General features: G+C 37.0%; 1 protein-coding gene across 3 annotated transcripts in view; it reads left to right on the top strand.

Annotated features, from left to right (window-relative positions):
• The window catches only part of MEMO1 (mediator of cell motility 1), a 134,934-nt gene that overhangs the window by 54,582 nt on the left and 52,413 nt on the right, over positions 1-27,939 (top strand). For all 3 annotated transcript variants that reach the window (XM_068564962.1, XM_068564961.1, XM_068564960.1), the window contains one exon: positions 16,914-16,995. In XM_068564962.1, the coding sequence (XP_068421063.1) occupies positions 16,914-16,995 (82 nt within the window). The remainder of the gene's footprint in view (positions 1-16,913; positions 16,996-27,939) is intronic.

Genomic DNA, 27,939 nt, shown 5'->3' with positions numbered 1-27,939 from the left:
TTTATAATGAAGAAATAGCAGACAAAAATCAGTATCTTGATCTTAAAAAAGAGTTTAGGTAATATACTATAACCAGGCACTCTCAAGGAACTTAGTGGCATCATTTGATAGGGATAGGGAATTTGTTTATAAACAGAATAAGAGTAAGAATAGGGAGTCCAAATTAATAGACTGTTAAAGGGATCAATGCTGAACCTATTTTCAGGTTATGGTTTTGTAAATCACCTCAAGGGAGAAATACACCGTGATCCTTCAAATTTGAAGCCCTTTTACATATGAAATGCCAGTGGAATTGGTATTAACTATATGAAAATTTTGAGAGACTGTATATGAGTGGACAGAAAAGTGGTAAGTGATGTCCACTTGGCCAGATATGGGTTAGTTGGTATGCACTAAAGATTGTTCATTTGGATAGTTATTTGCCGCTATGGATTCTATTCTGAACTACAGAGTTTAGCAAAAAATATAAACAGATTCTTAAAATGTTCATAATTTTAGTGGGTAATAAGGAACCCAAGATATTTGGATTTGGTCTAACCCTTTGAGGTTTGTATCAAGGAGAACAATAGTGTTCTTCATAGCAAGGTTTTTTTTATTTTTGTTTTTGTTTTTTTGGTTTGATACAGTACTGCTCTGGATGGGTTTTGGGTCAGATTCAGTGAGACAATTCTTGTGTTCTTGTACTCCTAAGGGCATATTATTTTCTGTATGAGGAGTCCTGTCATAAGATACATAAAAACAAACAGCATCCCTTGCCATGTATCTAAAAATAGGATACTTAGTTTTGTAAATAGCATAGCAATAAATTATAAGTATATGGTCACAGTAAGACATCAGTAATGAGAGAAGGGATTTAGGGAGAACTGCTGAAATGTTATTTTTTAAATTAAATGAGGTCATTATAGTCAGTAAGCCTTCTGAGAAATACTTTTCATTGTAGTGAGAAGTGGTTCCCAAATGCTGTTTTTTGATGAATTTTTTCACTGTTTTGCATTGAAATTAAAAAATGCCAGAACATTGTGGAGAGTGTGGTTTTCATAGTGCTACTATATTTCATTGATTTTAAGATGTACGTTTTCCCACATTTTAACATTTCTGAAATTGAGATGTGTTTTACAATCAATGGCATCTTTAAATCATTGTCAGTTGCGAAATAGTTGTCACTGCCTACATATACTCCAACTCAATAATTAATCCTGTTGGTATGACTAGACAACTGCAACCCATTGGTGTTTCTGGTAACATACCATTTAAGGACCATTTATGAAAGAGATGAACATGCCTGGGTTGTCTTCTGAAACCTGTTGGTTGCACCTTTTGGTGATACCTTTTGGTAAGATCAGAAAAGATATAGCATCAAGACTTGGACAATGTGTGTCAGTTTCTTGGACTAGAGTCCCGAGGCAGTAGAGGAACATTTTTAAAAGGCATATCACATCACTAATTCCTTTGGTACAGAGAATGATATTATGGAAAAACAGGGTCACTGATGACTGAGTTAAAAAGCAATTTAGATATTAGATTGTGAATGTGAAGAAAATTCTAAGAGTATCTTGAGTTCATTTTGCTTTTCTTTTTTACATAAACTTGTGTTATGAGAATTCACATCTAAATAAGTTTAAGAACTTTTCCAATAAATATAAAAATTCTAAGTGATAAGAAACCATCTGTCTTATTTTAATTGGAAGGTTTTTTATTTTCTTTCTTTCTTAGTGATACATAAAACACTGGTGCGCCTTCTTGGAATCAATGAAATGTGGTTATTCAGTTTAAAGGACTGAGGTTATCTTAAAATTGTGCACTTATTACTTTTTGGTGTTACGGTATTTATTTTAAGAAATCATGGTGGTCATAGATAAATGGTTGATGTGTTTTAAGTGTCCTTTCTTGAGAAAATAAAAAATTTGCACAGCCACTATGGAGAACAGCATGGAAGTTTCTTAAAAAACTAAAAATAGAGTTACAATAGCAGTCCCACTCCTGGCCATGTATCTGGAAAAGATGAAAACTCTAATTTGAAAAGACACATGCACCACAGTGTTCACAGCAGCACTATTTACAATAGCCAAGACATGGAAGCAACCTAAGTGACCATCGACAGATGAATGGATAAAGAAGATATGGTATATGTACAATATATAGTGGGATATTACTCAGCCACAAAAAACAATTAAATGATACCATTTGCAGCAACATGGATGGACCTAGAGATTATCATACTAAATAAAGTCAGACAGAGAAAGACAAATATCATATGGTATCACTTATATGTGGAATCTAAAAAAATGATACAAATGAACTTATTTAAAAAACAGAAATAGACTCACAGACATAGAAAACAAACTTATGGTTACCAAAGGGAAAAGGCAGGAGCTAAGGATAAATTAGGAATTTGAGATTAACAGATAGACACTACTATATATAAAATAGAGAAAAAACAAGGACTTACTGTATAGCATGGGGAACTATATTCACTATCTTGTAATAACCTATAATGGAAAAGAATCTGAAAAAGAATATATATATACACGTATATATATATATATATATATCTGAATCACTTTGCTGTACACCTGAAACTAACACAACATTGTAAATCAACTATATTTCAATTAAAAAATTTTAATTGATAATGTCTCATCTCATTTTACCTGCATAACATATTGATAGTGAAGTAACATAACGTTATTATTGGTATGGAAATTAAACCATCTATAATGACAAAATCTGTTTTGAGATGAGAGCTCATGTTTTTGACATTTTGGACTTCTCAATACTTTAATCTTTTTAATATAAAATATATAATTAGAATAACACTAAATATGGAAAACCAGGATCCATCTTGCTACAAATTTCATAATCATGATAATTATCATTGTACAACCAGTACTGTGATGGAAAATGTTAACATTCATCTTTCTCATATACAAAATACCTCAAGGCAACATTACATTGTTTTGAATAAGTTTACTGTCAGTACTTCAAATAAAGTTGACATGTGCAAAAAAAAAAAAAAAAATTGCAACCCTATGTTGGTCCCTTAAATTTCTTCTGAAATTTTATTGGCCTGTAACATTCAGCGATCCAGGAGCCACTGTCATAAAAAGTCTAGCATGTTAATCTTATTTATTTTTGTGTTTTGGCCACGCTACGTGGCATGCGGGATGATTCCCCAACCAGGGATTGAACCTAGGCCTCCGCAGTGAGAGCGCCAAATCCTAACCACTAGGCCACCTAGGAACTCCCTAACATATTAATCTTATTATTTGTAGACTTTCCATCACAGATTAGAGTTTATTTCTTAGCTTGGTTTTAACAGATTTAGAGTGATTAAGAAGAAAATACTAGATGCTGACAACCTACTTTTTTGGCTTTGTATTTTTTGCTTCTGCTTTGTCTCTTGTTACTTTGGTTTTTTGGGTTTTTTTTTACATTTAAAAAAATTTTTCATTTTATTTATTTATTTTTGGCTGTGTTGGTTCTTCGTTGCTGCACGTGGGCTTTCTCTAGTTGTGGCAAGTGGGCGCTGCTCTTCGTTGCAGTGCGCAGGCTTCTCATTGCAGTGGCTTCTCTTGTTGCAGAGCACGGTCTCTAGGCACATGAGCTTCAGTAGTTGTGGCTCATGGGCTCTAGAGCACAGGCTCAGTAGTTGGGGTGCACGGGCTTAGTTGCTCCACGGCACGTGGGATCTTCCCGGACCAGGGCTTAAACCCGTGTCCCTTGCATTGGCAAGCGGATTCTTAACCACTGCGCCACCAGGGAAGCCTGGTTACTTTGTTTTAACCAGTCCTGTAGAATTATATTTACTATGCTGGTACCAATTAAAAAAGAATGTTAAAAAAGTTGTCATAGTTGATCATTCTTTACCTTATGTATGTGGAATACTTTGATTAGCACTGGAAGGCTCCTCTCCTAACCGAAACTGTCTTTCCTATTAGCTTGTCCTGGTGTCTAAATTTATCATCTTTCCACCATTCTTTGGATTTAAGACATTGACACTTATAAAGTGCCATGAAGGCAGGTATCTCTCCTTTTTTTTTTTTTAAGTTTTTTATTAAAAAATTTTATTATTTATTTTTGGCTGCATCGGGTCTTAGTTGCGGCATGCAGGATCTTCGTTGAGGCATGCGGGATCTTTTCATTGCGGTGCACGGGCTTCTCTCTAGTTGTGGTGTGTGGGTTTTCTCTTCTCTAGTTGTGGTGCACAGGCTCCAGGGCTCGTGGGCTCTGTAGCTCTGGCGTGGGTTCCAGAGTGCATGGGCTCTGTAGTTTGTGGCACGCAGCCTCTCTAGTTGAGGCGGGCAAGCTCAATAGTTGTGGTGCACGGGCTTAGTTGCTCCACAGCATGTGAGATCTTAGTTCCCTGACCAGGGATTGAACCCACATCCCCTGCATTGCAAGGAGGATTCTTTACCACTGGACCACCAGGAAAGTCCCATTTCCTCTCTTTTTTTTATTGCTATAACTCCAGCATTCATCCCACTTCCTGGCACATAAATAGCTGCTCCATAAATATTTATTCAGTTAACAAATGAAAGCAAATTATAACATGATTGGTCATAGTTAACCTTATGATGTAATAGTTTATTAAATAACTAGTAGAACATAAAGCTGTGTGGTGACTGAAACACAATACAGATAAAATTCTAGGAAAGGTAAGTGATAGGACTAGAATGGTCCTCAGGCTTTATTTATTTATTTAAAAATTTTTAAATTTTATTTTGGTCCTCGGGCTTTTTGAGGTGTATTCTACTTTCCTTTTTTTCCCTGAATTTAATTTAATTTATTTTTTTACACAGCAGGTTCTTAATAGTCATCCATTTTATACATATTAGTGTATGTATGTCAATCCCAATCTCCCAGTTCATCCCACCACCAGCCCCCCCACCCCCGCCACTTTCCCTGATTGGTGTCCATACGTTTGTTCTCTACATCTGTGTTTCTGTTTCTGCCCTGCACACCAGTTCATCTGTACTATTTTTCTAGGTTCCACATATATGCGTTAATATACGATATTTGTTTTTCTCTTTCTGACTTACTTCACTCTGCATGACAGTCTCTAGATCCATCCACATCTCTGCAAATGACCCAGTTTTTCCTTTTTATGGCTGAGTAATATTCCATTGTATATATGTACCACATCTTCTTTATCCATTCGGCTGTTGATGGCCATTTAGGTTGCTTCCATGACCTGGCTATTGTAAATAGTACTGCAATGAACATTGGGGTGCATGTGTCTTTTTTTTTTTTTTTTTCAGTGTTACCAAGGATTAGCTGTGTGCTCTTACTCTCAGCTTACAGATTCACATTGTTTTTTTTTTTTTAATTAATTAATTAATTAATTTTTATTTTTGGCTGTGTTGGGTCTTTGTTTCTGTGCAAGGGCTTCCTCTAGTTGCGGCAAGCGGAGGCCACTCTTCATCGTGGTGCACGGGCCTCTCACTATCGTGGCCTCTTGTTGTGGAGCACAGGCTCCAGACGCGCAGGCTCAGTAGTTGTGACTCACGGGCCTCGTTGCTCCGTGGCATGTGGGATCTTCCCAGACCTGGGCTCGAACCCATGTCCCCTGCATTAGCAGGCAGATTCTCAACCACTGCACCACCAGGGAAGCCCCCGCATGTGTCTCTTTGAATTATGGTTTTTTCTGGGTATATTCCCAGTAGTGGGATTGCTGGGTCATATGGTAATTCTATTTTTAGTTTTTTAAGGAACTTCCATACTGTTCTCCATAGTGGCTGTATCAATTTACATACCCACCAGCAGTGCAAGAGGGTTTCCTTTTCTCCACACCGTCTCCAGCATTTGTTGTTTGTAGATTTTCTGATGATGTACATGCTAACTGGTGTGGGTGATACCTCACTGTAGTTTTGATTTGCATTTCTCTAATAATTAGTGATGTTGAGCAGTTTTTCATGTGCTTCTTGGCCATCTGTATGTCTTCTTTGGAGAAATGTCTATTTAGGTCTTCTGTCCATTTTTGGATTGGGTTGTTCGTTTTTTTAATATTGAACTGCATGAGCTGTTTATATATTTTTGAGATTAATCCTTTGTCCGTTCATTCATTTGCAAATATTTTCTCCCATTCTGAGGGTTGTCTTTTCGTCTTGTTTGTAGTTTCTTTTGCTTTACAAAAGCTTTTAGTTTCATTAGGTCCCATTTGTTTTTTTTTGTTTTTATTTCCATTGCTCTAGGAGGTGGATCAAAAAGATCTTGCTGTGATTTATGTCAAAGAGTGTTCTTCCTGTGTTTTCCTCTAAGAGTTTTATAGTGTCTGGTCTTATTAGAGGTCTTAGGTCTCTAATCCATTTTGAGTTTATTTTTGTGTATGGTGTTAGGGAGTGTTCTAATTTCATTCTTTTATAGGTAGCTGTCCAGTTTTCCTAGCACCACTTATTGAAGAGGCTGTCTTTTCTCCATTGTATATTCTTGCCTCCTTTGTCATAGATTAGTTGACCGTAGGTGCGTGGATTTATCTCTGGGCTTTCTATCCTGTTCCATTGATCTATATTTCTGTTGTTGTGCCAGTACCATATTGTCTTGATTACTGTAGCTTTGGAGTATAGTCTGAAGTCAGGGAGTCTGATTCTTCCAGCTCTGTTTTTTCCCTCAAGACTGCTTTGGCTATTTGGGGTCTTTGGTGTCTCCATTACAAACTTTAAGATTTTTTGTTCTAGTTCTGTAAAAGATGCCATTGGTAATTTGATAGGGATTGCGTTGAATCTGTAGATTGCTTTGGGTAGTGTAGTCATTTTCATAATATTCATCCTTCCAATCCAAGAACATGGTATATCTCTCCTTCTGTTTGTGTCATCTTTGATTTCTTTCACCAGTGTCTTATAGTTTTCTGAGTACAGGTCTTTTACCTCCTTAGGTAGGTTTATTCCTTTGTATTTTATTATTTTTGTTGCAATTGTGAATGAGATTGTTTCTCTTTAATTTCTTTCTGATATTTCATTGTTAGTGCATAGGAATGCAAGAGATTTCTGTGCATTAATTTTGTATCCTGCAACTTTACCAAATTCATTGATTAGCTCTAGTAGTTTTCTGGTAGCATCTTTTGGATTATCTATGTATAGTATAATGTCATCTGCAAACAGTGACAGTTTTACTTCTTCTTTTCTGATTTGGATTCCTTTTATTTCTTTTTCTTCTCTGACTGCCTTGGCTAGGACTTCCAAAACTATGTTGAATAATAGTGGCAAGGGTGGACATCCTTGTTTTCTTCCTGATCTTAGAGGAAATGCTTTCAGTTTTTCACCATTGAGAATGATGTTTGCTGTGGGTTTGTCGTATATGGCCTTTATTATGTTGAGGTAGGTTCCCTCTATGCCCACTTTCTTGAGAGATTTTATCATAAATGGGTGTGGAATTTTGTCAAAAGCTTTTTCTGCGTCTATTCAGATGATCATACGGTTTTTATTCTTCAGTTTGTTAATATGGTGTATCACATTGATTGATTTGCGTATATTGAAGAATCGTTGCATCCCTGGGATAAATCCCACTTGATCATGGTGTATGATCCTTTTAATCATACACCATGGTGATGTTGGATTCTGTTTGCTAGTACTTTGTTCAGGATTTTTGCATCTATCTTCATTGGTGATATTGGTCTGTAATTTTCTTTTTTTGCATCATCTTTGTCCGGTTTTGGTATCAGGGTGATGGTGGCCTCGTAGAATGAGATTGGGAGTGTTCCATCCTCTGTGATATTTTGGAAGAGTTTGAGAAGGAAGGGTGTTAGCTCTTCTCTAAACGTTTGATAGAATTCACCTGTGAAGCCATCTGGTCCTGGACTTTTGTTTCTTGGAAGATTTTTAGTCACAGTTTCAATTTCATTACTTGTGATTGGTCTGTTCATATTTTCTGTTTCTTCCTGGTTCAGCCTTGGAAGGTTATACCTTTCTAAGAATTTGTCCATTTCTTCCAAGTTGTCCAATTTATTGGCATACATTTGCTTGTAGTAGTCTCTTAGGATGCTTTGTACTTCTGCAGCGTCTGTTGTAACTTCTCATTTTACATTTCTAATTTTATTGATTTGAGTCCTCTCCCTCTTTTTCTTGATGAGTCTGGCTAAAGGTTTATCGATTTTGTTTATCTTCTCAAAGAACCAGGCTTTAGTTTTATTACCTTTGCTACTGCTTTGTTTCTATTTCATTTATTTTTGCTCTGATCTTTATGTTTTCTTTCGTTCTACTAACTTTGGGTTTTGTTTGTTCTTCTTTCTCTAGTTCCTTTAGGTGTAAGGTTAGATTGTTTATTTGAGATTTTTCATGTTTCTTGAGGTAGGATTGTATTGCTGTAAACTTCCCTCTTCGAACTGCTTTTGCTGCGTCCCATAGGTTTTGGATTGTCATGTTTTTGTTGTCATTTGTCTCTAGGTATTTTTTGATTTTCTCTTTGATTTCTTCAGTGATCTCTTGGTTATTTAGTTACGTATTGTTTAGCCTCCATGTGTTTGTCTTTTTTTACGTTTTTTTCCCTGTAATTTATTTCTAATCTCATAGCGTTGTGGTCAGAAAAGATGCTTGATATGATTTCAGTTTTCTTAAATTTTCCAAGGCTTGATTTGTGACCCAAGATGTGATCTATCCTGGAGAATGATCTGTGTGCACTTGAGAAGAAAGTGTCATCTCCTGTTTTTGGTTGGAATGTCCTATAAATATCAATTAAATGTATCTGGTCTGTTGTGTCATTTAAAGCTTGTGTTTCCTTATTAATTTTCTGTCTGGATGATCTGTCCACTGGTGTAAGTGAGGTGTTAAAAGTCCCCCACTATTATTGTGTTACTGTCTATTTCCTCTTTTATAGCTGTTAGCAGTTGCCTTATGTATTGAGGTGCTCCTATGTTGGGTGAATATATATTTATAACTGTTATATCTTCTTCTTGGATTGATCCCTTGATCATTATGTTGTGTCCTTCCTTGTCTCTTGTAACATTCTTTGTTTTAAAGTTTATTTTATCTGATATGAGTATTGCTACTCCAGCTTTCTTTTGATTTCCATTTGCGTGGAATATCTTTCGCCATCCCCTCACTTTCAGTCTGTATGTGTCCCTAGGTCTGAAGTGGGTCTCTTGTAGACAGCATATATATGGGTCTTGTTTTTGTATCCATTCAGCCAGCCTGTGTCTTTTGGTTGGAGCATATAATCCATTCACAGTTAAGGTAATTATCGATATGTATGTTCCTATGACCATTTTCTTAATTGTTTTGGGTTTGTTTTTGTAGGTCCTATTCTTCTCTTGTGTTTTCCACTTAGAGAAGTTCCTTTAGCATTTGTTGTAACTTCAGAGCTGGTTTGGTGGTGCTGAATTCTCTTAGCTTTTGCTTGTCTGTAAAGCTTTTGATTTCTCTGTCGAAACTGAATGAGATCCTTGCTGGGTAGAGTAATCTCGGTTGTAGGTTCTTCCCTATCATCACTTTAAATGTATCATGCCACTCCCTTCTGGCTTGTAGAGTTTCGGCTGAGAAATCAGCTGTTAACGTTACGGGAGTTCCCTTGTATGTTATTTGTAATTTTTCCCTTGTTGCTTTCAATAATTTTTCTTTGTCTTTAATTTTTGTCAGTTTGATTACTATGTTTCTTGGCGTTTCTCCTTGGGTTTATCCTGCCTGGAACTCTCTGCGCTTCCTGGTCATGGGTGGCTATTTCCTTTCCCATGTTAGGGAAGTTTTCGACTAGAATCTCTTCAAATATTTTCTCGGGTCCTTTCTCTCTCTTCTCCTTCTGGGACCCCTATAATGTGAATGTTGGTGTGTTTAATGTTGTCCCAGAGGTCTCTTAGGCTGTCTTTATTTCTTTTCATACTTTTTTCTTTATTCTGTTCCTTGGCAGTGATTTCCACCCTTCTGTTTTCCAGGTCACTTATCCATTCTTCTCCCGCAGTTATTCTGCTATTGATTCCTTCTAGTGTGTTTTTCATCTCAGTTATTGTATTGTTCTTCTTTGTTTGTTTGTTCTTTAATTCTTCTAGGTGTTTGTTCTTTAATTCTTCTAGGTCTTTGTTAAACATTTCGTGCATCTTCTTGATCTTTGCCTCCATTCTTTTTCAAGGTCCTGGATCATGTTCACTATCATTATTCTGAATTCTTTTTCTGCAAGGTTGCCTGTCTCCACTTCATTTAGTTGTTTTTCTGGGGTTTTATGTTGTTCCTTCGTCTGGTACATAGCCCTCTGCCTTTTCATCTTGTCTATCTTTCTGTGAATGTGGTTTTCGTTCCACAGGCTGCAGGATTGTAGTTCTTCTTCTCTACTTTCCTCTTTTTAAGGAACCTACTTCATGTTAGAAAGTATGGAATTTCCTAGAGGACAGTAATTATTCTTTACTATGTCTTGATTGACAAAATAGATGATTTAAAAAAAGTAAAAGAGGTTTCATTACCACTGTTAAGTGAATATGTATTTTTTAATCTGTAATTGATAGATCTTATATTTATCTAGAGATTTATTTTATCTTTAGGTAAAACTTGTTATGCATATAGTTTTGTGGAGTCTTTGCGGTCCAAGTCCCTTTTTTGGTTGGCCACTGTTGATCTAGACTTGCTATTGGAGTGTGGTCTATAGGCCAGCAAACGTTGCTCTTACTTGCAGAGCATATTCGAAATGAAGGATCTCAGGCCCCACTCCAGACCTATAGAATCATAATTAGTATTTTAATGAGATCCTCAGGTGGTTCCATTGCACATTTTTTGAGAACAGTATAGGACACATGATTGTTTTCAGAGTCAGGAGGCCATTGAATTTTTTTTTCTCTCCAAAGAGGAATAGGAGGAGCAGACTAAAGAGAGTTAAAAATCAATTTGGCTTACTTAACTACCATATTTTAGAATGGTTCTGTTAATTAGTTGCATAGGAATTCCTGAAAATGTGTGTGTGTGTGTGTGTGTAGTATCTTTGTGGTTTTGTCACCATGCAAATAAACTTTTTTGTGAAATATTGTTGATTTAATTGGGACTCAAACAGAAGTGTACTGACTTGCCTGCAGCACGTTATTTATTGTCTGTTTCTTAAAGAAATACTTTAGCATTGATCCTTTGGGAACCTACTTTTACTCTTTATCCAAAGGAGTACATGCCCATTTATTCCTCTCAGGGCAAGGTCAGACTACCATGAAGTAGTTTTGCGAGGATTGTTCGTTTTGATTCATTTTTTCCATTCATCACTGTGCCTTCAAATTCAGTGATATTTGAGAAAGAAAGCACACATTCTACATCACCTTCATGTATTTAGGATACCATATTGCCAAGTATCGGCCTCTGTGGAAGAATGCAAATTTATTTTTTATTTGACACTTTACAAATCAACAGTTAAGCAGCCATTTGTAATAAATAGATACACTCAGCTATCTTAGTTAAAAATAATTGAGAAACTTGAAGTTTGACTTTTATCTTAGGATCCTTCTGAAGAAACTGGTTCTTTTACAGAAGGACTGTTAAGAAAGCTTGGTTTAGTGCTTAAAACCAGTGAAGTTGGGGGCAGTAGGGTTGCTGAATTGGGAGATATTTTTTTTGTTTTATTTAGTTTTATATTTGTTTTGTAAACTTCCTATGACATGGAAATACTTATTTTAAGTTAACATGAAATTTATTAGGAAGCCAAAATTTTAATTTACTTTGAAATTAGGAACCATTTTTCCTTGAATTAGTAATGAAATTATTTAATATAAGTTTTTTGGTAACTGTTCTTAAATTTAAGTTTTAAAAATAAAGTACATCATTTGATTGCTGAATCAGACCTTTTTTGTACTTTGGCAGTTTATAGATGGGCTAGCCATTTATAAACTTGACTTGTTTATGTATATAGTCCTAAACACAGAATTTCCAAATCCATAAATGCTTCATCTCAATGGATATTTGGCAAGTACAAATTAGAAGAAACAAAGGGGTACGATTTCATACCCATCAAATTGGCAAAAATTAAAAATTCTGACAGTATCAGATGTTGGTAAGGATGTAGGGAAATGGGAAATTTGAGCCATTGCTGATGTTGGAGAAATATAATTTAAACCAAAACCTCCTGCCATCTCAGAAAACTTCTCTTCAAAGGTAGAAGAGAAAGAAAGTTTTATTTTTGACTAAGCATTAAGCTACAATATGATGCACATCACTGGCTATCTGCTAACAGATTGCAAATATGTGAAGAGTGCTCATCCTTTTATTTAGCTAGGCAGATAAAACCCATTATATGTATATTCTCAAGATAAATTATGAGTAGTGTTGAAGTAAGAGGACTTGATAGAAACATTTGTCACACATAGTTCATCCTAAATTCACTTGGTAATTGAGGTGACCATATGTATTAGCTAATTGCTTTATCCAAAGGAAAACTAAACTTACATATTTTTATGACAGGAGGTAATTTTGCAGCTTGGGGCTAGGTGGCCCTCTGAAGTTAGGTTCCTATCCCACAGAAACTGGCAGAAAGGGGCACTATCTCCCTTGATCACATTTCAAAGAGATGGCTTTTGGGTCCTTGAGAAAGATGGTCCTGAGTTGCTGGTTAGAGGCTTATTTAGCTTTTTTTTTTTAATTTAAATTTTTAGAAAGTTTTTATTTTTAATAAATGTATTTATTTATTTATTTATTTATGGCTGCGTTGGGTCTTTGTTGCATCATGTGGGCTTTCTTCAGTTGCGGTGAGCGGGGGCCACTCTTCATTGTGGTGCACGGGCTTCTCACTGCGGTGGCTTCTCTTGTTGTGGAGCACTGGCTCTAGGCACGTGGGCTTCAGCAGTTGTGACACGTGGACTCAGTAGTTGTGGCTCACGGGCTCAGTAGTTGTGACTCGCGGGCTCTAGAGCGCAGGCTCAGTAGTTGTGGCGCACGGGCTTAGTTGCTCTGTGGCATGTGGGATCTTCCCAGGCCAGGGCTCAAACCCGTGTCCCCTGCATTGGCAGGCAGATTCTTAACCACTTCGCCACCAGGAACGTCCCTTTAATTTTAATTTTTTAATTTTTATTTTATTTTTAAAGCAACTTTTGGGACTTCCCTGGTGGCGCACTGGTTAAGAATCTGCCTGCCAATGCAGGGGACACGGGTTTGAGCCCTGGTCTGGGAAGATCCCACATGCCACGGAGCACTAAGCCCATGCGCCACAACTACTGAGCCTGCGCTCTAGAGCCCGCGAGTCACAACTACTGAGCCCACGTGCCTAGAGCCCGTGCTGCGCAACAAGAGAAGCCACCGCAATGGGAAGCCCCGCACCTTAATGAAGAGTAGCCCCCACTCGCCGCAACTAGAGAAAGCCAGCACGCAGCAATGAAGACCCAATGCAGCTAAAAATAAATTAATAAATAAATTTATTAAAAAAAATTTTTTTTTGTTGGAGTGTTGTTGATTTACAATGTTGTGTTAGTTTCAGGTGTACAGCAAAGTGAATCAGTTATACATATATCCACTCTTCTTTAGATTCTTTTGCCATATAGGCCATTACAGAGTATTGACTAGAGTTCCCTGTGCTATGCAGTAGGCCCTTATTAGTTACCTAGTTTATATGTAGTGGTGTGTACATGTCAATCCCAGTCTTTCAATTTATCCCCCCCTCACATCACCTGGTAACCATGAGTTTGCTTTCTACATCTGTAACTCTATTTTTGTTTTGTAGATAAGTTAATATGTACCCCCTTTTTTAGATTCCACATATTAGCGATATCATATGATATTTATTTAGCTTTTTAAAAGATTTATATACATTTCAAAGAGAAAGAATTTAGAATTACAAATTTTTAAAGAAAAGTATATGTGTGGTGTCTCTTCTCTTATTTTTTTTTTTTAAATTTTAATTTGTTTTTGGCTGTGTTGGATCTTCGTTTCTGTGCAAGGGCCTTCTCCAGTTGCGGCAAGTGGGGGCCACTCTTCATCGCGGTACACGGGCCTCTTCACTATCGCGGCCTCTCTTGTTGCGGAGCACAGGCTCCAGACGCGCAGGCTCAGTAATTGTGGCTCATGGGCCTAGTTGCTCCACGGCATGTGGGATCTTCCCAGACCAGGGCCCGAACCCGTGTCGCCTGCATTAACAGGCAGATTCTCAACCACTGCGCCACCAGGGAAGCCCCTCTTCTCTTATTTTTAACAGGGAGAATTAAATCTCTTATTATTATTTGCTCTTACACTGGTGAGTAAATTGATCTGCCTGCTTCAGTGGGCAATTTAGTCGTGTTCTAGTAAAGTTGGAGATGTTCATACTCAATGATCCAGTACTTTTACTTCTAGATAAATCCCAGAGAGACTCTTAACAGACGTTCATGAGAGACTTGTAGGATTGTATACTAACAGTGAAACAGTGGAAACAACCAAACTGTCTGAGTAGGAGAATGAACAGATAAATTTTGGTATATTCATATATTACAATACTATACAGCATTGAAAATGAATAAATTAGAGCTACATGTATCAACATGAATAATTTTTAAAAATAATTTGACTAAAAGTAGTTTAGAAGAACAGGTACACTACATTTATGTAACATTTAAAAACAAAAACAAAAAAAACCATGGAGAACAAAATAATACATGTATTATTTATGGATACATAAATTAGTAAACGTATAACACAATAATAAACACCAAAATCAGAAAGTGGTTACCTTGGTTACCTTAGGAGGGAGGTATATAATGGGATCAGCAGGGAATTCAGATGTCTTTAATATTTTATTTCTTTTTTTAAAATTAATAATTAAAAAAATTTTTTTAGTATTTTTTTGGCTGCACTGGCTTGTTGCTGCACGTGGGCTTTCTCTAGTTGCGGGGAGTGGTGGCTACTCTTCATTGCGGTGCACGGGCTTCTCATTGCGGTGGCTTCTCTTGTTGCGGAGCACGGGTTCTAGGCGCACGGGCTTCAGTAGTTGCAGCATGAGGGCTCAGTAGTTGCCGCACACGGGCCCCAGAGCACGTGGGCTTCAGTAGTTGTGTTGTGTGGACTCAGTAGTTGTGGCTCGTAGGCTCTAGAGCACAGGCTCAGTAGTTGTGGCGCACGGGCTTAGTTGCTCCGCAGCATGTGGGATCTTCCCGGACCAGGGCTTGAACCCATGTCCCCTGCACTGGCAGGAGGATTCTTAACCACTGGACCACCAGGGAAGTCCAGTATTTTATTTCTTAATAAAAGAAGATCTTAAGTAAATAAGATAGAATGTTAAGGTTTAATTTTATTTGGGCAGTCAATCCATGAGTGTTTGTTATATTATTATCTAGATTCTTTTGTAATGTTTAAATTTTTTTTAATTAAAAGTTTAAAAAGAGAGAGCCGGAGAAAAAGGGGACAGTGGAAATCAATTTGCTAGTATTGCATATTTGCACGGTAATGATAATGATCTAGTAAAAAGGGAAAAGTTAGTGCAGGAGACAAGGACAGTTGTAAGAGCAGAGTCCTTGAGTATGAAAAACAAAGTGAGATCCAGTGCAGAAGTAATTTGTTTGGCTTTTTTTTTTTTTTTTTTAAATTTTATTTATTTATTTATGGCTGTGTTGGATCTTCGTTTCTGTGCAAGAGCTTTCTCCAGTTGCGGCAAGCGGGGGCCACTCTTCATCGCGGTGCCCGGGCCTCTCACTATTGCAGCCTCTCCTGTTGCGGAGCACAGGCTCCAGACGGGCAGGCTCAGTAATTGTGGCTCATGGGCCCATTTGCTCCACGGCATGTGGGATCTTCCCGGACCAGGGCTCGAACCCGTGTCCCCTGCACTGGCAGGCAGATTCCCAACCACTGCGCCACCAGGGAAGCCCTGTTTGGCTTTTGATAGGAGCAAGGACAGTTTGTTGAAACAGGAGAGAAAGCAGAATAAATGGTGGGAAGAGGAAGTAGTTCTCTTCCGAATTTAGGGCGACTAACATTCAGGTTTGCCTGAGACTGGGAGGTTTCCCAGGATGCAGGACTTCCAATGCTAAAACTGGCAAAGTCCTGAGCAACCAGGATGGTTGGTTATTCTGCTTGTTTTTCCTTAACAAAGTGAAAAGTTTGATCATCTGTTGGGAATGGGAATGGGAAGGGGATGATGGTTTAAGGTAAAAAGAGAAGCTGTATGAAGTAACTCTCTATCTTAAAGATAGGTGAGCAAATTCACTAGGTTGTCGTGGTATGATTTCTGAGCTTTGTTTGCTAAGGATCTGCTGTAATTTATGAGTATAATTTCAAAGTTCATATGGTTGTGTATCTTTACAGTCTCATTCAGCTGTTCAGATGGAGGTGCTTTGTTAAGTGGAAGGTTGGTTTTAACTATGATTTGACTACGCTGGAGGAAGAGAGGAGCAAAGGAGGGAGGCCACAGGCAAGGGAGTGATTATAGTGATGGATCATCAAATCTCAGGATGGGTATAAAAAGTGAAGAAGAGAGGATGAAGGACAGTTGGAAAAGTGACTCCAACAGATTTCTAGACGTGAACTGGAATGATAGGAAGTGAAGAGAGTGAGATGCTTGAAATTGAGATTTTTGAGGTGGTGTAGTTACACCGGTTATTTATATGGTGATGGGAATAGGGGGCTGGAGTGGAAGCCAGGAAAGATCATTGAGTGTGGTAATGATCACTCCATGGATGTGATTTTAGTGATTAAGGCAGGTTTTGGTACTCTAAAAAATATTCACTTATTTTCATATACTATAGTTTTTTCTTTCTTGTTTTATTTTGTTTGATCATTGCCTCAAATTGTAGATTGTATTGTTGTTCTTGAATGAAGATGGTTGTAAATAAATAGGTGGATGGATAAAAGCAAATTTTGTTTAATCAGTACTTGTTTTTATCATATGGCTTGCTACTAGAAACTTTGTAGTTGGTTAAGTTTCAAACGTTAACATCCAAAATGATGATCCACTGCCCATTAAGCTATTTTAGTTCCAAATAGGTTCAGTGAGGACTTTGTGTCATGTATGGTTATTAGTACTGTATTGCTTTGCTCACTCCTGTTTCTCTCCTTCTCTTTTTATAGGACCGCAACTGAATGCACAGCTAGAAGGTTGGCTTTCACAAGTACAGTCCACAAAAAGACCTGCTAGAGCCATTATTGCACCGTAAGTGTTAAGGGTCTTTACCCAGAATCTTTCATATGTTAATTATTAATAAAGAATGAGTATCTACGGATTGAATTAAAAATTAAAAATCAAATGCTGTGTTGAACTGAAGAAGTTATATTCACTAAATTTCATGATTCCTGTGGCTTTCACTTTAACTGAAGGATAAAGGAATTGGCTACTTTATTTTCTCAGATGCAGAAATATCAAATTTTACTTTTGGTAATAAAACTGACTTTTAAAACAGAGAGTTGTTTACATTAGATAAACTTGGTGATTTCAGTAGTATTTGGTACAAATGAATAAGTTCTGTTTTAAACATTGAAAAGATCTACTTTAATCACATAATTTTAAACTTATAATAAAAAATGGATTAAACATAATATGATGCAGTATGGAGTAGCAGCCAGATTTTTAGGGGAGGGGTAGATTTTTTTTTTTAATGAAGAAAATCTGTGACTATTTCGTCTATGTTAGAGGGCTTTTTGAGAACTACAGGCTAGCAAACATACAGTTAACTATGTGTCTGTGTATGATGTGAATTCAGTTAATTTTGATTTGGTAAATGTTGGAGTTTGTGCTATTTCTGTCACAGCAGCATCTTTTATGTGACTTCTGTTGAGTTCAGGTTGGTACCTTGATAAATAGTAAATAGTGAAAATAATAGCAACCACTTATTAAACAATATGAGAATTAAATGAGTAAATACACATAAAAAGCTTACATTAATGTTTGGCACATAATAAGTGTTCCATAAATGTTATGTATTTTTTGTGCCAAACTTTTTGTTAAATACTCCATTTGTATGGTCTAACTTCATCTCGTTTAAAAGATTCAGGAAGCTGACTATACTACTTACCAACTGTGTGACATATAAGTTATTTAATCTCTTGTGCCTTTGTCTCCTTGGTAAAATTGGAATAATAGTATTACTTTCATATAGTTTTTCCAAAGATTAAATGAGCTAATCTTTATAAAACTTTTAGCATAATGACTTGCTATTACTTATTTTGTTATTCAGCAAATATCTACCAGGCTAAATGCCAGATACTCTTCTTTGTGCTGCTCTTTGAATAAAACAAAATCACTACTCTCATGGTGCTTGCCTTTTAGTATTTGGGGAAGACAGACAGTAAATAAATAATTATATTCTGTGTCAGGTGCTGATGGGTGCTAAGAAAAAATAAAGCAGATAAGAAGATTGAGAGTGACAGTATGGGTAGGGAGTTGCTAGTTTAGATAGGATAGTAAGAAAAGGTCTTCCTCATAAGGTAACAACTGAGTCTAAATGATGTGAGAGAGAGGTTATGCAGATGCCCAGGGAAAAAGTGTTTCAGGTTGAGGACGAAGCAAGGACAAAAGCTCTGGGGCAGGATACGCTTAATGTGTTTGAGGAAAAGCAAGGCCAGTGTAGCTGGAGTGGTGTGTGTGTATGGGGAAGAGTAGTGGATGAGGTAGGCAGCGGGGGCTAGATTGTAGGGAGGCTTTGTAGGAGAACATAAAAACTTTGGTTTTTATTCCAAGTGATAAGGCAAGTAATGAGAAGTTTTGAGCAGCAAAGTGACATGATCTGACTTAGGTTTGAGAAGGATTATTCTTGCTGCTGTATGAACTTTCTGTTTTGTGGGGGCAAGGAGTCCAATTTAGGAGGCTTATTACTATAGTACAGAAAAGAGATGACATAATGCCTTTGGCTGGGAGCTAGAGGTGGAGGTGATGAGAAGCTGTATATTCTGGGTATTTGGAAGGCAGGACCAATAAAATAGAACACGTCAAGGATGACTCTTAAGTTTGGGCTTGTGAAATTGGGGTAGGTACTAATTAAAGGAGAAAACAAAGGTGGAGGTGGGGAGTAGAATTTGAAGTGTTTATATAAAATCTAAATTTTATTCTGCCTGTGTTAATGTTGAGATACCTATTAGATATCCAAGTGAGGCAGCTAGATATATGAATCTGGAGTACAGGGAAGAAGGGCTAGGTTGTGTTGGCATATCACACTTAACACAGCTAAGTGTGTAACTTTAATCAGACATGGTTGCCTCGGGAGTAAAATAGAGAAGAGAAGAGGTTCAAAGACCAAGCCCTTAGGCAAGCCAGCTTAATTTAGAGGTCACGATGAAGATGAATATTTGCAAAGGAGATTTTGAAGGAGGACCAGTGGGGAAGGAGGAAAACCAAGAGTGAGTGAAGTCTCTGGGAGACAAAAGGATGAAAATGTGTCAGGGAGGAAAAGATGATCAGGTGTGTCAAATTCTGTCAAGAAGTCAAATAAGATGAGGATTGCTAATTGATAATTGGATACTATGGAGATTGCTGGTTATTTTAATAAGAACAATTTCTATGGGGTGGTGGGGATGAAAGCACAGTTGGAGTGGGTTCAAGAAAGAATCAAGGAGGGAAATGAAGACAGTGAGTATAGATAGTTTTTTTGAGAAATTTTGCTATAAATCAAGGAAATCGGGCAATGGGAATATGGTGTCGGGGAGAATTTTTATTTAAGGTGGGAGATATTAAAGTGTTTATAATGTTGATGACATGATCCAGTAGAGAAAGAAAAATTGATGCAAGGATAAGTTGGGAAGTTTGTGTAAGTGAGATCCTTGGTTGGGTGAGAAAGAGTGGATTAGTAATCATCTCTTTATAGCATCTCATGAGATATGTTTTATTGTCATTCCCATTACTTTGCTGGTATTTGACTATTATGGTATACTACCTTCCTAGTTAAAACTTACTCTAAATGTGGGAGCTGAGCTGAATCAACATAAAATTAAAATGAAGTTAGTTATTCATGAAAAAGTAGTTAGACTTGTTTGCTTCTTGTAGTTAGTTTTAAACTGAAATGTTTGGAAATGCTCTGGGAAATGAAATGTTTGAGTCTACGTTACAAATATATTAATTTGTAAAAGATTTCCAAGTTACCTTAGGTTTTAAAATGAATATTTGAAAATAGTTTTGGCTTTGGTGTGCATGTTTCTGCTATATAGTGACTTTGTAGTTACATTTATGTACGTATAGGCAATTTCTACTTTGTTAATATATGAAAACTTTAAATATAGTCAAGTTCATCTTATTATATGGTTTCCATCTTATTATATTTTCCTTTCCAGAGTTACCTTTTTTTTTTTTAAGGTAGAAAAGCAACAATAAATATTTTCTTGTTCTATAGGCACAAAAGGGTCTTTGTAAGAACGAGCTTATATAGTAATTAGACAACTTAAAATTTTAAGATTTCTACTTTTATTTCAAATCAAAAACATACTTTTAAAATTTTATAAATTCTAGCTCTCTGGGACCACCTTTCTTAGATTTTGCCTTCATAGGAAAAGATCATACAAGGGGAACCTTAAAAAAACAAACTCAGAACCTAGATAGCACATTTTTGAAAATGCTTAAACAGTTTGCTTATTTTTATATGGGTGTAGATTAAATAGAATAATGTCATTTATTGTTGACATCATTAAATGATTAAATATTGACCCATAAACCAACTGTTGATCAATTTCAATGAATTCTAATCTATAGAACATAACCAGGCACATTTAGGAGAGGGATTCAAAAGAATTTAATTTGACTAAAAAATATCTTTTGGTTGCATTTGGAACTGTCTTACTTATATTGAGGCACAGGAGACAGTATGTGGCCCTGGGATATATATTGAAATGATCTCATGAGCTAGGAGTTCCAGAAGCCTTCTTACCATGACTGCCAGATACCTTGATGCCAAAATTGTTGTTTATCTTGCAGTATTCAGGAATAACTCAGCAACCCTTAGAATGGAGCTGTACAGGTATGCATCACTTAAGAAACATCTTATTGAATATAAAAATATAAGCAGATAATTGTGGAAGGGGCTTAATTTACATGATGAAGTTATTTTTTACTGTCAAGCACAGACAATGAATATTGAAGGCCATACATTTAAAGCAGAATTTGATTTCTTAGTGGTTAACCTAGTAGGAATAGTATGGAATAAAGGATACTTTCACTTTTCGTTGTGTACCTTTTTTTATGGTTTGACTTTTTTACTGTGTACATTATACCTTTAGTATAAAAACCTGTTTAAAAAATTTAAAAACTAAGAAACATTTATATAGAAGATCAGGTTGTATATACTGAAGCATACCTGTAGAGCTCTACCAGTGCATGTCATGAGACAATGAATCTTCATAAATTATCTAGTTAATTTAAGTTACTGGAGATTTGCAGTCCTTGTTAATGTTAACAAACAATCTTCTAAACAGTCTCATAGTGCGTTCTGTGTTGTGTTGTGTGCTTGTTTGGCTTTGTTTTGGTTTTGTCTTGTTTCCTTTCACATAGTGAAAGCAGATGTGCCCTGTGTGAATGATAGGCCAGAAGACAGGCTCCTCGCATTAGCACGGAGTTCGAGCTAAATCTGGTAGAAACCATCAAGACTTTCCCAGTCTTGTTAAGATTAAGAAGGACTGGTAGGTTATTCATGGCAATATCTCAAATCATATATACTCTAGCAGTAAAAAAAAAAACCCCTAAATATGCAACATTGTGGTTAGTTTATTCTTACTTGACTTTTTAGCTCATAATATTGTTTACTTAATGTTTGTGAGATTCCATTTGTAAAAATAAAATATTCTAAATAATGACTGTTTTACCTGGATATTTTTTGGATATAATCATTTACTGATTTTTTTATTGAAGCAGGAATCTTTAGGGCCATTGAGCAGTGCCTGTGAAAGAAAAGAATAAAAGGCTAGGTGCAGCAAAATAAAATTGAGATGGAGGTTGCTGCTTCTGTAAACTGTTTGGGGCCAGTTGTCATTCAGGTTGATCCTGTATGTTTACAGGTGTTTTTAAATTTAGTTTCTAGGTTTGTAGATCATATTTTAACTTAAGGTTACAAACTTTGCTTATTGCTGGAGGAGATCTCATTTCATCTGGTCCAATCTTCTCATTTCATCTAGGGCAGTCTTTTATTTTGCATTTTTCCTGCTATTCAGTAGAATTAGGACTACGGAAATCTGACTTTGTTGAATTCAAGTAAGTGTTCTTTTATTATTCCCTATATCCACTTTGATGAAAAGCCTCTCAGAATGTTTAGTAGACTCTTGGCATTCATAGTTGATATAAGTGAAAGTCCATGTGATGTAGTGATTAGTAATTTTCCTGAGGTAGGAATTTAAATTATACCACACTGCAAGGTTGCTGTATGGGAAACTGTCACTTAACTAGTGAATGATTGTGGACAGTGACCTTGCATCCTCATTTAATTGCAGCTCTCTGAGGGGCACAGAAATTCTGGTAGGTTAGGAGCTGAACTTGCTGATGCAAAGGGTCTGCTGCGTAGGTGTAAAGGAAGAAGCAAAAGTACTCTATGTTAAAAGAAAGATCAGTTTTTAGAGGTATGGTTTTAGCCTAATGACAAATTATAGATATAATAATAGTATAATTTTGTATTTGTTTACATGAGAAGTTACATTGAGAATCAGAGGTACCTGTAACAGCTAGCAGGGATGACTTTGTATTAAAGGTTTTAAGAACTTTAAAAAGACTGACTTGGACACACATTTATGATGCATATTCAAATATCTGTAGAGCTCAAATTTTCATTGCTCTTCTGGCTATTATGCAGAACGACTAAAGAAAAAAATGTAGCCATTCCCTTAGCGAAGCCTCCTTTATTGTGAGTGATTCCTTACTGGAACCTGTTTCCACATACATGTAGAGTTATAGATTCTGTTAGCAAGAGAAGGGTGTAGGAACAGAGGATTAGTGGTAAGAGTTGATGATTATTACTATGGCTTTATTCATTACCATATATCTGGGCCAGGGTAAAGGAAAGTATTACAAATTCTCTTCTTTGACTGTGACCTTGGTCCTTTCATGAGGTAGAGTTCCTCACTGTGGGGGATAAGTGAGTATGGGGTATACTTAATGATCAAAAAATAGATACACTGCAGTGTATTCTCTATCTAAGTTAAGAATCTCCCTGTCCTTGGGAGATTGATTCAAGATGGCGGAGTAGTAGAAGGATGTGCGCTCACTCCCTCTTGTGAGAGCACAGGAATCACAACTAACTGCTGAATAATCATCGACAGGAAGACACTGGAACTCACCAAAAAAGATACCCCACATCCAGAGACAAAGGAGAAGCCGCAATGAGACGGTAGGAGGGGCGCAATCACAATAAAATCAAATGCCATAACTGCTGGGTGGGTGACTCACAAACTGGAGAACACTTATACCACAGAAGTCCACCCACTGGAGTGAAGGTTCTGACCCCCAGGTCAGGCTTCCTAACTTGGGGGTCTGGCAACGGGAGGAGGAATTCCCAGAGACTCAGACTTTGAAGGCTAGTGGGATTTGATTGCAGGACTTCGACAGGACTGGGGGAAACAGAGACTCCACTCTTGGAGGGCACACACAAAGTAGTGTGCGTATCAGGACCCAGGGGGAAGGAGCAGTGACCCCAGGGGAGACTGAACCAGACCTACCTGCTAGTGTTGGAGGGTCTCCTGCAGAGGCAGGGGGCAGCTGTGGCTCACCGTGGGGACAAGGACACTGACAGCAGAAGCTCTAGGAAGTACTCCTTGGTGTGAGGCCTCCCAGAGTCCACCATTAGCCCCGCCAAGAGCCTGTAGGCTCCAGTGCTGGGTCGCCTCAGGCTAAACAACCAACAGGGAGGGAACTCAGCCCCACCCATCAAAAGACAAGCAGACAAGCATTAAAGTTTTACTGAGTTCTGCCCACCAGAGCAACACCCAGCTCTACCCACCACCAGTCCCTCCCATCAGGAAGCTTGCACAAGCCTCTTAAATAGCCTTATCCAAGGGCAGACAGCAGAAGCAATAAGAACTACAATCCTGCAGCCTGTGGAACGAAAACCACATTCACAGAAAGAGAGACAAAATGAAAAAGCAGAGGACTATGTACCAGATGAAGGAACAAGATAAAACTCCAGAAGAACAACTAACTGAAGTGGAGATAGGAAACCTTACAGAAAAAGAATTCAGAATAATGATAGTGAAGATGATCCAGGACTTCGGAAAAAGAATGGAGGCAAAGATCGAGAAGATGCAAGAAACGTTTAACAAAGACCTAGAAGAATTAAAAAACAGAGGTGAACAATATAATAACTGAAATGAAAAATACACTAGAAGGAATCAATAGCAGAATAACTCAGGCAGAAAAACGGATAGATGTGACCTGGAAGACAGAATGGTGGAAATCACTGCCACGGAACAGAATAAAGAAAAAAGAATGAAAAGAAATGAAGACAGCCTAAGGGACTTCTGGGACGACATTAAACACACCAACATTCGCATTATAGGGGTCTCAGAAGGAGAATAGAGAGAGAAAGGACCCGAGAAAATATTTGAAGAGATTATAGTTGAAAACTTTCCTAACATGGGAAAGGAAATAGCCACCCAACTCCAGGAAGCGCAGAGAGTTCCAGGCAGGAGAAACCCAAGGAGAAACACGCTGAGACACATAGTAATCAAATTGACAAAAATTAAAGACAAAGAAAAATTATTGAAAGCAACAAGGGAAGAATGACAAATAACATACAAGGGAACTCCCATAAGGTTAACAGCTGATTTATCTGCAGAAACTCTATAAGCCAGAAGGGAGTAGCATGATATATTTAAAGTGATGAAAGGGAAGAACCTACAACCAAGATTACTCTACCCAGCAAGGATCTCATTTAGATTTGATGGAGAAATCAAAAGCTTTACAGACAAGCAAAAGCTAAGAGAATTCAGCACCACCAAACCAGCTCTACAACAAATGCTAAAGGAACTTCTCTAAGTGGGAAACACAAGAGAAGAATAGGACCTACAAAAACAAACCCAAAACAATTAAGAAAATGGTCATAGGAACATACATATCGATAATTACCTTAACTGTGAATGGATTAAATGCTCCAACCAAAAGACACAGGCTGGCTGAATGGATACAAAAACAAGACCCATATATATGCTGTCTACAAGAGACCCACTTCAGACCTAGGGACACATACAGACTGAAAGTGAGGGGATGGCGAAAGATATTCCATGCAAATGGAAATCAAAAGAAAGCTGGAGTAGCAATACTCACATCAGATAAAATAAACTTTAAAATAAAGAATGTTACAAGAGACAAGGAAGGACACTACATAATGATCAAGGAATCAATCCAAGAAGAAGATATAACAGTTATAAATATATATTCACCCAACATAGAGGCACCTCAATACATAAGGCAACTGCTAACAGCTATAAAAGAGGAAATAGACAGTAACACAATAATAGTGGGGGACTTTTAACACCTCACTTACACCAGTGGACAGATCATCCAGACAGAAAATTAATAAGGAAACACAAGCTTTAAATGACACAACAGACCAGATACATTTAATTGATATTTATAGGACATTCCATCCAAAAACAGCAGATGACACTTTCTTCTCAAGTGTGCACAGATCATTCTCCAGGATAGATCACATCTTGGGTCACAAATCAAGCCTTGGAAAATTTAAGAAAACTGAAATCATATCAAGCATCTTTTCTGACCACAACGCTATGAGATTAGAAATAAATTACAGGGAAAAAAACATAAAAAAGACATACACATGGAGGCTAAACAGTACGTTACTAAATAACCAAGAGATCACTGAAGAAATCAAAGAGAAAATCAAAAAATACCTAGAGACAAATGACAACGAAAACATGACAATCCAAAACCTATGGGACGCAGCAAAAGCAGTTGTAAGAGGGAAGTTTATAGCTATACAAGCCTACCTAAAGAAACAAGAAAAATCTCAAGTAAACAATCTAACCTTACACCTAAAGGAACTAGAGAAAGAAGAACAAACAAAACCCAAAGTTGGCAGAAGGAAAGAAATCATAAAGATCAGAGCAGAAATAAATGAAATAGAAACAAAGAAAACAATAGCAAAGATCAATAAAACTAAAAGCTGGTTCTTTGAGAAGATAAACAAAATTGATAAGCCATTAGCCAGACTCATCAAGAAAAAGAGGGAGAGGACTCAAATCAATAAAATTAGAAATGAAAAAGGAGAAGTCACAACAGACACCGTAGAAATACAAAGCATCCTAAGAGACTACTACAAGCAACTCTATGCCAATAAATGGACAACCTGGAAGAAATGGACAAATTCTTAGAAAGGTATAACCTTCCAAGACTGAACCAGGAAGAAACAGAAAATACGAACAGACCAATCACAAGTAATGAAATTGAAACTGTGATTAAAAATCTGCTAACAAACAAAAGTCCAGGACTAGATGGCTTCATAGGTGAATTCTATCAAACATTTAGAGAAGAGCTAACACCCATCCTTCTCAAACTCTTCCAAAAAATTGCAGAGGAAGGAACACTCCCAAACTCATTCTATGAGGCCACCATCACCCTGATACCAAAACCAGACAAAGATACTACAAAAAAAGAAAATTACAGACCAATATCACTGATGAATATAGATGCAAAAATCCTCAACAAAATACTAGCAAACAGAATCCAACAACACATTAAGAGGATCATACACCACGATCAAGTGGGATTTATCCCAGGGATGCAAGGATTCTTCAATATATGCAAATCAATCAACGTGATACACCATATTACCAACTTGAAGAATAAAAACTATATGATCATCTCAATAGATGCAGAAACAGCTTTTGACAAAGTTCAACACCCATTTATGATAAAAACTCTCCAGAGAGTGGGCATAGAGGGAACCTACCTCAACATAATAAAGGCAATATATGACAAACCCACAGCCAACATCATTCTCAACGGTGAAAAACTGAAAGCATTTCCTCTAAGATCAGGAACAAGACAAGGATGTCCACTCTCACCACTATTATTCAACATAGTTTTGGAAGTCCTAGCCACGGCAGTCAGAGAAGAAAAAGAAATAAAAGGAATCCAAATCAGAAAAGAAGAAGTAAAACTGTCACTGTTTGCAGATGACATGATACTATACATAGATAATCCAAAAGATGCTACCAGAAAACTACTAGAGCTAATCAATGAATTTGGTAAAGTTGCAGGATACAAAATTAATGCACAGAAATCTCTTGCATTCCTATACGCTAATGATGAAAAATCTGAAAGAGAAATTATGGAAACACTCCCATTTACCATTGCAACAAGAAGAATAAAATATCTAGGAATAAATCTACCTAGGGAGACAAAAGACCTGTATGCAGAAAACTGTAAGACACTGATGAAAGAAATTAAAGATGATACCAACAGATGGAGAGATATACCATGTTCTTGGATTGGAAGAATCAATATTGTGAAAATGACTATACTACCCAAAGCAATCTACAGATTCAATGCAATCCCTATCAAATTACCAATGGCATTTTTTACAGAACTAGAACAAATCATCTTAAAATTTGTATGGAGACACAAAAGACCCCAAATAGCCAAAGCAGTCTTGAGGGAAAAACACGGAGCTGGAGGAATCAGACTCCATGACTTCAGACTATACTACAAAGCTACAGTAATCAAGACAATATGGTACTGGCACAAAAACAGAAACATAGATCAATGGAACAAGATAGAAAACCCAGAGATAAACCCACGCACCTATGGTCAACTAATCTATGACAAAGGAGGCAAAGATATACAATGGAGAAAAGACAGTCTCTTCAATAAGTGGTGCTGGGAAAACTGGACAGCTACATGTAAAAGAATGAAATTAGAATACTCCCTAACACCATATACAAAAATAAACTCAAAATGGATTCAAGACCTAAATGTAAGACCAGACACTATAAAACTGTTACAGGAAAACATAGGAAGAACACTCTTTGACATAAATCACAGCAAGATCTTTTTTGATCCACCTCCTAGAGTAATGGAAATAAAAACAAAAATAAACAAATGGGACCTAATGAAACTTCAAAGCTTTTGCACAGCAAAGGAAACCATAAACAAGACCAAAAGACAACCCTCAGACTG

The sequence above is a fragment of the Eschrichtius robustus genome, chromosome 15 (genome assembly GCF_028021215.1).
Source record: "Eschrichtius robustus isolate mEscRob2 chromosome 15, mEscRob2.pri, whole genome shotgun sequence".
Lineage (NCBI taxonomy): Eukaryota > Metazoa > Chordata > Mammalia > Artiodactyla > Eschrichtiidae > Eschrichtius > Eschrichtius robustus.
The sequence above is the reverse complement of the archived record's forward strand: the minus strand, read 5'-3'. Positions and strand labels throughout refer to the sequence as shown.